The following is a 12,222-nucleotide window of genomic DNA, read 5'->3' as shown; positions in this document are numbered from 1 at the left end:
GACATATAGAAACCGCGCAACACTATATAAAAGTCAACACTTGTGAACTAGAATTGGCCTTTCTGGTCGTTTCTGCGTGGGGAGGACGAGGGGCGGAGCCGTCGCACCTGTCGCAGCACACCTGGATTCAGGAAGTGCTGTGACGTCAGAGGGAGGTGAGTGTTGAGTGTGTGTGAGTGTGATGGAATGGCAAAAATCCTGCTCGACCTGATTGGCGATCAGATCGTATATATATGTTCAGGCGGACGGAGGCACACGACAACACACACAGACACACACACACACTCTGGACCTGAGCAGGTGTGTCACATTTGACTCTCGAGGGATACTTTTTTAAGGAACAGAAAGAGAGAAGGAAAAAAGAAAAAAGAAAATGTCGATCCACTCGTGTATTCTACCTGACGAGAAGGTGTTCGCCGACTTCAGGCAGCAGTGCCTGTCATCGGACAACTGGGTGAACAAGTACGACAACAGCGGGATGCAGGTGTGGGTCGAGATCCCTGCCAAGAAAGGAAAGCCGGGTCCCAGAGTGCACAAGATCAAGGTAGGTCCCTCCGAACACTCACCTTTCAGACACCTGTAGGAGTGATCGACCCTGTCTGACACCGTCCCGTGTGTGTGTGTGTGTGTGTGTGTTTCAGTGTACAATGCCAATCACAGACGTGTCGGCCGCCACCATGTACGACGTCCTTCACGACAGCAAGTACCGCAAGGAGTGGGACCCCGCCATGTTGGAGAGCTTTGACATTGCCCGGCTCTCCGCTAACGCTGATGTGGGCTACTACTCATGTGAGCTCCAAACTTCTTTTATCTGTTTTTTTTGTTTGTTTGTTTTGTTTTGTTTTTAAATCTGTACTGTAGATCGTGTTTCTTCTGTGGATGCACCTGTTGGACTCACACCTGTCACACACCTGAGACACAAACACTGGGGGAAAATAGCGGAGGGGGGTGTTTATGAGGAGTTTTATTTTAGAATAATCTGGATTTTAAAGGGTTTTGTTTTATTTCTCTCTATATGGAAGCTTAATGCTCAGTATGGGCAGTGTGTAAGTGATACATCCTCATTTTTGGAGATTGTCGTATAGTTGGGTGAATGTTTGTTTTCATTTCCTGGTTTTTAAAGGTTGCATTACAGTAATCTGAAGCCAGTTTCTAAACTTACTTCTTCTTCTAATACTTGGCCTTTACCCACTTTACGCATTATATCCACATTACTGATGGTTATTCATCAGAAATCTCGTTGCGTTGCATCCCTGCTCTGTTGTCGAGCATCAGCATCAAAGTGTTTTGGTCGAAAATGTTGTGAGATTTGATTTTTGTCAATTTAACGTATCAAGATTAATTGTGTTTTTGCAATATAGCCTTAAAATATTATCATTTCTGACTGAGAGATTAATAAGGTCATCATTATACGATCTGCTCACATATGGCCGATTAATTAAAAAAATATATCTATACATGTTAATTTTCACAGTACCCCTTTTTAATACTTTAAAAACTGTGCATCATCAAAATCATTTGTTCTTGTTTTAAAGAACCCAACATTTTATTTACCAAGTTCTTGATGCAATAACAAAATAAAATCAATGAAAAGGTGTTTTATTTAAGCTTTTTGTTCCTTAAAAAGGCTGTAAATGATAAATAATGGAGTAAAATCGGCCCCTTTTTAGAGTCATAGTAAAATATATAAACAGTGCCGCCATTATTTCCCCATCAGCGAGCTCTTCTGTCCACATTCACACACTCAAACCAAACCAGATATTTCTTTGAATCCAGTAGAAGTGAATCGGAAGCAAAGTCGCTCTTGATTTGCATTCAGTCTTTTCTTCTGCCAGCTCTTCTGTAAACTGCTGAAGCCCTCGGCGGGTGAAGAGCGAGCGGCCTCTTGTTCCACCGGGTGTATTTACTGTCATAACAAGGATGGACTGAGTCTCGGGTTGTGACACTGGGAAGTAATGAACAAAGACATTCACAAAGATTTTAATGTTCTGTTGTTTTTTCCTCTCTGCAGGGCACTGTCCAAAGCCGATGACGAGCAGAGACGTGGTGAGTCTGCGGTCGTGGCAGGTGAAGGATGACGAGTATGTGATCGTCAACTTCTCAGTCAAACACCCGGTACGACGACAACACCTCCACACACTCCCCGTTATTAAACCTGCCCTTTCTAAACCTCTTTGTCTTTTTAAACAACTGTGGTTTTTCATCATTATTCTCCAAACTGGCTCCTTTACAGAAATACCCTCCCGGCAAAAAACTCGTGAGAGCCGTGTCCATCCTCACCGGGTATTTGATCCAGGCCACAGGACCAAACAGCTGCAAGTTCACGTACCTCTCACAAGCCGACCCCAAAGGTGAGCCAGCGACCTGCGCTGACGCGGTCACACTGGTGCTGATTTTTTTTTTTTCAAGAGCTGCTTTTATAAAACGTTTCTCTCTTTGCTCCAGGCTCTCTTCCGAAGGTTGTGGTGAACGCAGCCACTAAGATGCTCGCTCCCAAGGTATGTGAAGCAAACACAAGTGTTGTCATAAACTCTTTCAACCGAGCATTTTTGTTTACATTTAGTCATCGGCAGCATTGAAAGTGATGAGCTTAAAAATACACAAACTATCAGTGTGGGGCGTGTGTGTGTGTGTGTGTCCACGAGGCGATTTAAAATGCCTGTTAGTAGGCGTGTGTGCGCACGTAAGGGAGTGAAGGTTTCATGTGTCTTAAAGGACAATGGTAACCATAGAAACCAGATTGAAGGGCCCGTCCTGGTAAGATTGCTGACAAAGAGCGTCTCAGCTGGAGCTGCTGCTCTCTGCCCTGGCAGAACTCGTTCCCCAGGTTTCAGATCCTCCGCTGATTGAAACTATTTAGGCCAAAGTGTGTCGTGTGTGTGTGTGTGTGTGTGTGTGTGTGTGTAAGAAGCTGAAACAGAAACATTGGCCTGTTTCACGCAGCAGAACGCTGAACTACAGGTTTGTTCTCGAGAGGGTGCACGGAGATATATTGTCAAGACTGTTTGGGCGTAAACGGAGGCTAAAATACCCACAAACGTTTGGACGGGGGCCTAAATCTGAGAGACTAGAATAGGGTTTCAACTAATGATGATTTCCACTGCAGATCAATGCTCATTTTGTCCGTTAAGTGTCAGTAAAAACATCCACCACAATGTTTTGCCACTTTAGTGCTTTTCACACTGCAGGCGTCCTGGGCTAAAGCAATTCCTAGAGCTTTGTTTACCCCAAGCTAGGACAGCCGTTGTCCCCCCCGCCCCGGGCTGAAAAAGCCTTCACACTGGCACAATGCAGAATGCAGAATAACACAACTGTAGCCTCGGGGTTGCTGCTTACCGTCGACAATCGACTAAACACCAGGGCACAAAGTGTGAAATGTGGCTAAATTAAACAGTTGCGTATTCAAACTTGGATGTAATCCAGGGCTAGTAGAAGCAACACATGACTCATAGAGCCCCCAGTTAGCTGTGTGTGTTTGTTTTGTGATTGTGAATTAAAAACATTTAGGATCCGGACTTGGGAGAAACACAACATGCAATCTGAAGTCTTCTATAAGGGGCTTTTCATTCTGCATTTAGTCCAGCGGTAAATAATTCCTTGAACCTTCTTAGGTCTGACTGAAGGAGCCATTTTCACAGGGCTGTCCTTGAACCTGGGCCTCTATTGTGTGTTTGTGTGTGACTTCAAGTTGCATGTTTTGTTTCTACCATGTCTGGAATCTAAATATATTTAATTTACAATCATGGAAAAACTGTAACTATTTAACATTTCAGAGGCTAAAACCAGAGAGTCTTTGGCTATTCAGGCCTTTAAATGTCTAAATGCTTATGCGATTATCCAACTTGTCAGAGATTTAATTTGTTTTGTCTGGGTGAAGTGAAGAATTAATGTGCCTCGTAATAGTAAAGGCAGTGAGTGTAAAGGTCTCTGTTTAAATGTTTGTGTCAGCGCTATAAAATTTTGGACTCCTGTGACTGACACACAATCTGTTCTATAGTATTTTCTGACCAGTTTTATCTTCAGCTTTGTTGACCGAGACTAAGGCGTGGTATGATACTCATTGTCCGACCGTGGCCCTCTGATAATCATATCCTCTCTCGGCCCACTCCTTTTTTTTTTTCCAGGTGATGAGGAGTGTTCACAAGGCGGGACAGAACTACTCGGAGTGGAAGGCGCAGAACGCCCCCAACCACAAACCCTGGTTGTACCCAGAGCAGAACACCCTGCCCATGATGGACCCTGCCGAACTGGCGATACAGAGGGCGGACTCTCTCGAAAACGTGGACGTGACTTCTAAAGATGACGATGCTCAGGAGAGCGAAGACAGCACTTAAATCACAAACCGAAGTGAAGACCTGAGACCTCGGACTCTGTCATTTGTATCCAGTTTTTTTTAACCACATCCAGTGCCTTTCGGGATGAGCAAGAGCATGAAGTGTTTACAGCCGTCGCACGAGACGGAAACGAGCACAGATCAAGTTGCCATTCACCTCAGTCCAGGCTGAACTAAGCTGAACATCTTGCCAGTGTTTGTTTTATTTTTAATAATGTTGGGGTTTGAATGTGTCATAGTTGCAGCACTACTTTTGCAAAGGGTCATCTGTCCGGCCTTATTTTGTTGTTTTTAAGGTGCAGCTATGTAAAATGCACATTTTTAAATCATGAAGTGTAGTCACGTAGATTCTCTTTGCCTTTTTTACAAGTGACTGAATGAAAATCTGGTGACGGTAGTAGTGAAGGAGTGACTGTGTTCACTTTTGATTGATTTAAAAACAAAAAAAAAAGATTAGCCTCTTAATACAGACAAGACAGTGTTTTAACGAAACCTTCTTCTGTATCCGGTCAAACGTACAACCCTGAACTGGCCAGATTTAAAACAGTCACTTTTTTTTTTTTTTTTTTTTTAAATGTACTATATTCACTGTTTTAAAACATGTTTCATGTTACAGTGAAAGGTTCTGGGTTTGTGCAGCAGCTCTCAGTGTCGACCTTGAATCTGTTCTTCAGAAATACAATTTATTTTTTATTTTAGCTTGATGCAAAACAAACAAACAAAAAAAACACTATCACCATGTGTGCTACTGACTGTTTCATATGTAAATTGTTTTTTTTTTTATAAACATGTAGTTGTAATTAGTGGGCAACTACATGTTTAATGTGGCATGTGAAGGCTGAGTCATTGTATTTATTCAGAGGTACAACTATGCGATCCAATCCTTGTTGTAAGTTATTCAGACCGTAGACTTGCAGTGGCACTCGAGGAGGGAATTAATTGATGATTAATTGATTTCTGAGAATGGACATCAAGTTAGGTTGTATTAACTTGTAAAATGTACATATCATAGGTTTTGCTTTTTTTTTTTTTTGTCATTTGAAGGATTGGGATGACCATAAAAGGATATTTTAATTTATTTATTTGAAGTTACTGTGCGCTCAGATGAAGTCACAATGGAGGAAAAAAAAAAGACCCTGAAATGCAGCTGCAGGTTTTTTGTTTTTTTTCTTCTAAGTTTTTTGATGTTAAGAATACTTTTTTAAGAAAAAAAAAAAAATAAACCTCACATGGTTAACGTGCTTTTTGTAATCCCTGTTATTGACTGCATTCCTCTGACGATGACAAGTCGGCCTCGACAGAAACCGAGCTTCAAGGTGGAACAAGTTTGACTGCTTGGACCGGAACAAACCAGTCTGTTTCCAGTTCTGGTTTAGCCTCTTCAAATCCACAGCAGGTTACCAGGGTTCAAAAGCTTTTTATTGCTTTTTATCAAGTCAATGTCATGATATTTTATGAAAAAACACTTTAGTTCATTGGATGTAAAACCAGTTCTTTAACCAAGTTAGTTTACAAAACAGTAAGACAATGTTGGGATGCAGCAGGAAGGTGTTTACATCACTACACAATTGTTAATCGCAGTAACATCCAGAAGTATTCGAAATGTTCTCAACTATGCAGTTAACCTTTAGGGCCTGAACTCGTATCTGCTGATTGTACTGATGAACACATTTTGAACCACAGAGGCTGAAATGATGAAAATACCCGATAAAGTCATCAGTTAGAATGAAATCCTGCAGACACGAAATTCTCGACTGACAGACCATAACCGACTCCACCACCCAACAAAAGTACGTGGTGCAACGTTTTGTTACGCACTGCAATTCTTTTACCCACGCCGACGTCAAAAATCAACAAGTCTGAGCGATATCATCCGTCATAGTGTCGGAAGTGCAATGAAACAGGACAGGACTTTCAGAACGTGCTCAGAAGATATGAAGTTGATGTTTATCTCTCTTTTTTTTTTTTGCCCAACAATTTCACCATGTCATCTTATTACATACCTGCGCTCCAGCCAAGTGCTACTGACAGAAGTTGAAACTTTGTGGACTCAAGGCTTGTCCCTACAGATGGTTTAGTTGCAACAGAGCTCCACAGGTCCCTGCACTACACCACATACTGTTGTCATGCACTTGCACCAACAAGAGAAGTATTCAGAGTGATAACCTGAGCGATAGCGCTCTCTCACTGCCCGTGACCTCTTCATGTGCACCTCCAACAGCATGGCGGATTAGTCAACAACCCCCAAATACCCGATTGCGCAGGTAAAAGAACAGCACGTCAGAAATTACACCTATCAACAATTTGGCACCTCAGCTCGTACATCAAGTAACTACAATATCATCCAACCCAGAGGCAGTTTTTTTGTTATGATGTGTGAGAAATAAACACAATTACCCGACAGTGTTAAAATAATACATAAGCAGTCGCGGAAATATATTTACACAATGTCCAACCTCCAACACGATAATAAAAAAAAAATCTTGTTAAATATATAAAAACTGGATCTGCAGTTTATTCACAGTGATATTTAGATAAAATTCAAATTTAGCAGAAGTTTTGCACCATCATACGCTATATGTAAATATTTACCACCCTGCTGTCTTTGTACCATACGAGTGCTGAAAACCATATGTAGCGTTTCTTAAGCGTACTCAGCACTCAGTTGCCAGTTTAAGCGGTTTAATTCAACATTCCTCCCCTCATGAGGGTTATAATGTTCAGCTTTTGTTTAAACTGTTTCAGAGTGGTTGATTAATCTGTATGGTCATGTTGGAACTGAGTTGTACTGCAGTGTTTCCAGTATTTAGTCTACCCATTGACATAGATGGGGTGGACAAAATATAAGAAACATAAGAACAGCTGAAAGCTCTAGACAAAGCCAGTAAGTGGATCCTGAGTTAAAAGCATCGGTCAAACTTCTGACAGCAGGATTTATTGCTGGGCTGATTTATTCGACTGCTTTACTTTTAGCAATGCATACCTAATAAAACTAGCAGCTGAGCGTATGTATATATAAATCTTTACTCTATATCAGTGTCATGAAGGCAAACGTGTACATCGCACACAAACGCTACTCTGTTCTTGATTTGAATATATTTCTAAGACTACAGCAGAAACATCTCATCAGGGCTTATGAAAAAGTGAGTGAAGGCAATGTTTGATTAAATTACGTATGGTCTATAAATGTTATGCATGACTAGAAAATGTGTATCAGTTATATAATTTATGGTATAAAATGTCTACTAAGCTTCTGTTTCTCTCGCTTCCTGTAGATACATCATGACTGAGCGGACATCATCGTGTATCACAGGAAATTGGGGTGTGAGAGAGGAAACTGAGTATGCAACAGAGTATAGATTGTCCTTACATGGAGGACTGTGAATGAGTCTGTTAGTCATACATCAGTCATGCTGAGGCTGAGACAGAATGGAGGCCAGAGTCTGTGGGAGGAGGGTGGTGACGCTCAGCGACGCCTCTGTCCACATCTCTCTCTCTCGCTCGCTCGCTCGCTCTGCTGCCACCTAATGTACAGTCCTCTCCTTCTGCCTCTGGTAATCTGATAAAAGAAACATACAGAGAACATTATATGATATCAGTTATATCGTTATATGCACTGAAGTCCAACCAGAGTGATCTAAGCCAGTTGTTTTTCTCATGCAGCACATGCAGTGAGATCGTTATCTCAGCTGTCGTTAACTGTGACACGCTGGTATTGACGTGCTGACAGGCTTTAAATTCTTGTGTCTCAGCATTTGGAACGAGTTATGTTCTTTATGTCTCACACATGAACTCTTCACCTTCACACTGGTAAGGTAAACAACACATATGGTATATTTAAACATAATGAGGGATGATGAAGGACAAATGTTTCATATTCAAAAACAGACTGAAATCTGCTGTCTCAAACTCAATAGTATCTGTATTATTTTTTGTTTTCTGATGCTGTTAAAGGTTTGTTTGGAAACAAGGCAACAAAAAAAACAAGCCTATATTTTAAATTATGATTATGAAATGCACAAATGGCTAATTTTACATATGTAAGTCACACCTTGTTAACTTAGCATGATTTTTTCCAAGACATTTAACAACACTAATGAGACATTTATTTTCTGTATTCTAAACCAAATCATGCATGTGTTTTGACCATAATTAAGGATTTCTTTCTTCCTGATTCTTCTCCCGACAGAAGTAATATGTCTCTTCAATACCAAATCAACCATACTAAATTATGACCTTCAGGCCAGAAAGTCATAAATTCTTAATAAGTACAGATTCTTCTTCAAATAATGGTTTGTAGGCATTTGCATCATTATACAAATTCTACAATAATAGACAGCACAGTAATATTTCTAAGTTTTTTGGACACACTCTGCCAAAACATCTTCACAATGGGCAAAACTAAACAATATGAGGTATTGTAGAGCAAAGGTAGAGGAGTTTAAACTCTATTTGCACAACCTGGAGACTTATAATGCCCATATAATGACCATAATGCCTCTGATATGACTTTGTAGAGTAAGTACTTACTGTAGGGAAAGAAGCGAACCCTCATCAGTATTTCTCGTGCAGTCTTCAGAATCTCTACAGCCTGAGAAGAAGGAAGAAAATGAAGAGAAAACTTAATGAAATATAATGAAAAGACGCTCACTGATAAAAAGATGTCTTAGTCTTTGAATTATTACAACATAGACATGATGATTGATTTCTAATAGCATGACCATCTTTCTTTCCATCAAATTCATAACTGCATTGTTAAACTGGATCAAGTTACTCACACAATGTGATTCTCCCAAATGTAATCTTCGGTCAAAATGTTGCTTTTGCACCATTCTTACAAAGTTTAGTTTATAGAGGGAGTTTAACATTCATGACTAAACAAACTTTAGGCTCTAACTAATTGAAAATATGAAAATATGACGTATGACATTAATGTCACAATTACAAAACCTTTGTGTCTCCATAAAGTGGTTGATAGCCTTCCAGGGTCCATTATTGTAAGTATTACCAGGAAAATATCATTAAAAAACAGAAAAACCAAACAAGATTAACTTTCCCCTCTCAGTGTCAGAAATATAGATGTGGGTGGATGCTGTGTACTTGACTTAATGCTCTTACTTACTCTGGAGTGCTCTATGTCTTGGAAATCAACCTCATTCACACAGAGAACCTGGTCGCCCTCCTGAAGTCCTGCTCTATGAGCGTCCGAGTCTGGGACCACCTGCAAACACACGATGCAAAGAAAAGAAAAATCACAATTCTTAAAATTTTGAAAAGCATCCAAGTTTTCAGCAACAACACAAGTACGTATGCAATAAAAGCCATTCCAAACACACACACACACACACACACACACACACACACACACACACACACACACACACAACAAACCTTGGATATAAAGATTCCCAGTTGTGATGCCTTTCCTCCGCGGATGTTGAAGCCCAGCTGTGCTCCGGGAGGTTTCTTCAACACAATGGTGCGAGGTAAAAACTGGGTGAGCTCGTTGTTGTAGTCCGGGTGATGAACCCGCTAAGAAATGTTCAAAGAAAAGAAAACATGAATATGTACAACCAGAAGAGTGGTATGGCATCCATTACGGCTGTGAGACTAAGTCTTCTTGCACACTTTGAGTTACTACAAGCAGTCGGAAAACTGGGCAAATCAGCAGAAAACTCATACTGAGTGTGAAAGTTAAATGCGACACACTGGAATTCTTGGAAACAGTAGATGGACCAAAAATATACAAACTGAAACTGCATCTCATAGTCTTCACCTCAGGTGTTGGATACGAACGCCTCATTGATCTTTGTCTGGCTGTCCACTAACTCGTGTTTTTGTCTCCATGGCAACAGATTACATCCACTCCCTGTGCACACCAAAACCAGTGACAACACTGATTGGAAATGGATTCAAAGCCACTGAGGCATTTGAGTGCCACAGATAGATCAAGGATGCCTTTCGCATCCTACAACAGAAACAATCTTTAAACAGTGGCAAGGTTCAACGATTAGCTAATTGATCGATTGAAAGAAAGTAGATTGACTATTTTGATAACAGATCAACTGTTTCAGCCATTCTTTAAGAAAAAATGTTAAACACCGGCTGGTTGCAGCTACTTCATATAAGGATTTGCTGCTTTTTTTGGTTATTTGTGATTGAAAACATTGATTAAGGTTGCTGGTTTGATTACTGGCACTGCATTTCAAAGTATCCTTTAGCAAGATACTAACTGCAAACAGCTCCGGATAAGCAGGTTGTATGGCAGCCTCTCCAATCAGTGTACGGATGTGTGTGGTAATGGGTGAGTATGACGAGGAAAACCTGGGGTTTTGGACTTTTCATTGGACAAAAGGTGCTATTTGAAGACATCACTCTGGGCTTTTGGAAATTGTGATGAGCATTTTTTCACATTCACAGACATTTCACAGACTACACGATTCCTTCAGTAATCATAAAAATGATCAGAGTCTTGATGACAAAAGGAAAACAATCATTAGTGGTTGCGTAGTCGTCTCACACTGAAAACAACCTGTTATTTAACTAAAGATTCACACTAATGTCCTTTGATCACATCTGCTTACAGCTCAGAAACATTTATCCTCTAACAAAGACCTGAACATGGAGTTAAAACGCTTTTAATTTTGTACAGTGTTATTCATTGTTAGGTACACTGTTTAAAGAAGAAAGTGTGGTTCTGTTAACACTGTATGTGACAAACCTCCTGTGTAGGTATCCATGCTGGTGGGTTCTCATAGGAAGGCAGGAACACCACTGGGAGCTGATAGTCATCATAAGGGATTTTCTGATCCATATTTGCTGAAACACACCAGACGACAGCGAAGGACAGTGTCACACAAGACAGTTTCTTAACGTTCAGTGTCCACATTATCACACACACATAATTAAGGCTCGATATATATATATATATATATATATATATATATATATATATATATATATATATATATATATATATATATATGTATGTAGTGTTAGTTACAACATTAAAATGAGCGAGCAGACCAAAACATGACAGTGTTTGTCATCTGGTTCAGCACACAGATACTTAGATGTACAAAGAAAGAGCTAAACCCGATTACATACTACAAACCATTAAATACATGTGACACTGCTGATGTACATGGCTTAGACTATAATATTAAAATGAGGTGAATTGTGTGAATAAGCCGATAATTGGTCATTTTACACTGCTACATATCAATCAGACGCCAGCTAACGCTGCAGTTAGCTTACTAGCTAACGTCGAAACGCTTCCCTCTCTTCACCAAACGTAATTTCATAGCTGACATTCACAATTATTATCACCACCTGAACTGTAAAGATTAAGGTACTGCTAAGGTTGTTGGTTTAAACTCGAGCTGACAGCCATTAAAATAGCAAATTACCTCGCCTGCCACTTCGTAAGCTAGCAACAACAACCTCTTTTTCTTGCATTGGTCGATGACTCACAGCGCGCTCGTCACCGCCGCCTGCTGTCAGGGAGGAGTCACTACAACATGGGGAACAGCAGCTTGTACTGTGGCGATGCATTACTGCCATCCTCTGGAGTTAATTCAGTCCTACAATGTCCAGATTTCTCTCATGAATCCCGTCAGTAAAAGTGAGTACACATGCCCATCTCCCAGTCCTTTTCATTTAATGCACCACGTCCTCTGTCTCAGGCTAATTTATGCTAACAAGCTAACAAGCACGTTTTCTGCAGCTTCTGCCACCTGACAGTGTTTCAGATCACTGTCTCCTGATCTTAATCTTACGTGTACATCTTCTTTTCTGTCTCTTGCATGTTTCTAACAGCACACACTCTATTTTACAATGGATGCCATTTCACTACCTCCTGATCCCAGTGCTGCTGCCATTCTTTATCA

General features: G+C 40.5%; 2 protein-coding genes across 3 annotated transcripts; one reads left to right on the top strand and one right to left on the bottom strand.

The window, feature by feature from the left end:
* stard14 (START domain containing 14) lies at nucleotides 1-5,552 on the top strand. The gene is made up of 6 exons (XM_037076621.1): nucleotides 1-544; nucleotides 642-789; nucleotides 2,012-2,115; nucleotides 2,234-2,351; nucleotides 2,446-2,498; nucleotides 4,125-5,552. Exons 1-6 carry the CDS (start codon nucleotides 374-376, stop codon nucleotides 4,332-4,334), a joined length of 804 nt encoding a protein of 267 aa, XP_036932516.1. The 5' UTR covers nucleotides 1-373; the 3' UTR covers nucleotides 4,335-5,552.
* Nucleotides 5,553-5,730: 178 nt separating this feature from the next.
* Nucleotides 5,731-11,896, bottom strand: pdzd11 (PDZ domain containing 11). 2 transcript variants are annotated; one of them, XM_037076622.1, is made up of 6 exons: nucleotides 11,743-11,896; nucleotides 11,055-11,152; nucleotides 9,725-9,865; nucleotides 9,456-9,554; nucleotides 8,864-8,924; nucleotides 5,731-7,892 (listed from the first exon to the last, which is right to left on the bottom strand). In XM_037076622.1, the coding sequence occupies exons 1-6, from the start codon at nucleotides 11,894-11,896 to the stop codon at nucleotides 7,858-7,860; spliced, it is 588 nt and encodes a 195-aa protein (XP_036932517.1). In that variant the 3' UTR covers nucleotides 5,731-7,857. The 2 variants fall into 2 exon arrangements, with proteins under 2 accessions (XP_036932517.1, XP_036932518.1); XM_037076623.1 differs by lacking the exon at nucleotides 11,743-11,896 and adding an exon at nucleotides 11,591-11,722.
* Nucleotides 11,897-12,222: the final 326 nt, after the last annotated feature.

The sequence above is a fragment of the Acanthopagrus latus genome, chromosome 18 (genome assembly GCF_904848185.1).
Source record: "Acanthopagrus latus isolate v.2019 chromosome 18, fAcaLat1.1, whole genome shotgun sequence".
In the NCBI taxonomy this organism is placed as follows: Eukaryota; Metazoa; Chordata; class Actinopteri; order Spariformes; family Sparidae; genus Acanthopagrus; species Acanthopagrus latus.
Note: the sequence above shows the minus strand (reverse complement) of the source record. Positions and strands in the feature narration are given on the sequence as shown.

Coding starts and splice junctions, on each gene's coding strand:
- stard14 (XM_037076621.1), top strand. CDS start 374: ATGTCGATCCACTCGTGTATTCTACCTGACGAGAAGGTGTTCGCCGAC. Junction 2,352..2,445: donor CTCACAAGCCGACCCCAAAG/GTGAGCCAGCGA, acceptor TCTTTGCTCCAG/GCTCTCTTCCGAAGGTTGTG. Junction 2,499..4,124: donor CTAAGATGCTCGCTCCCAAG/GTATGTGAAGCA, acceptor TTTTTTTTCCAG/GTGATGAGGAGTGTTCACAA.
- pdzd11 (XM_037076622.1), bottom strand. CDS start 11,896: ATGGCAGTAATGCATCGCCACAGTACAAGCTGCTGTTCCCCATGTTGT. Junction 9,866..11,054: donor CATGGATACCTACACAGGAG/GTTTGTCACATA, acceptor AACATTTCTTAG/CGGGTTCATCACCCGGACTA. Junction 9,555..9,724: donor TGGGAATCTTTATATCCAAG/GTTTGTTGTGTG, acceptor GTGTGTTTGCAG/GTGGTCCCAGACTCGGACGC.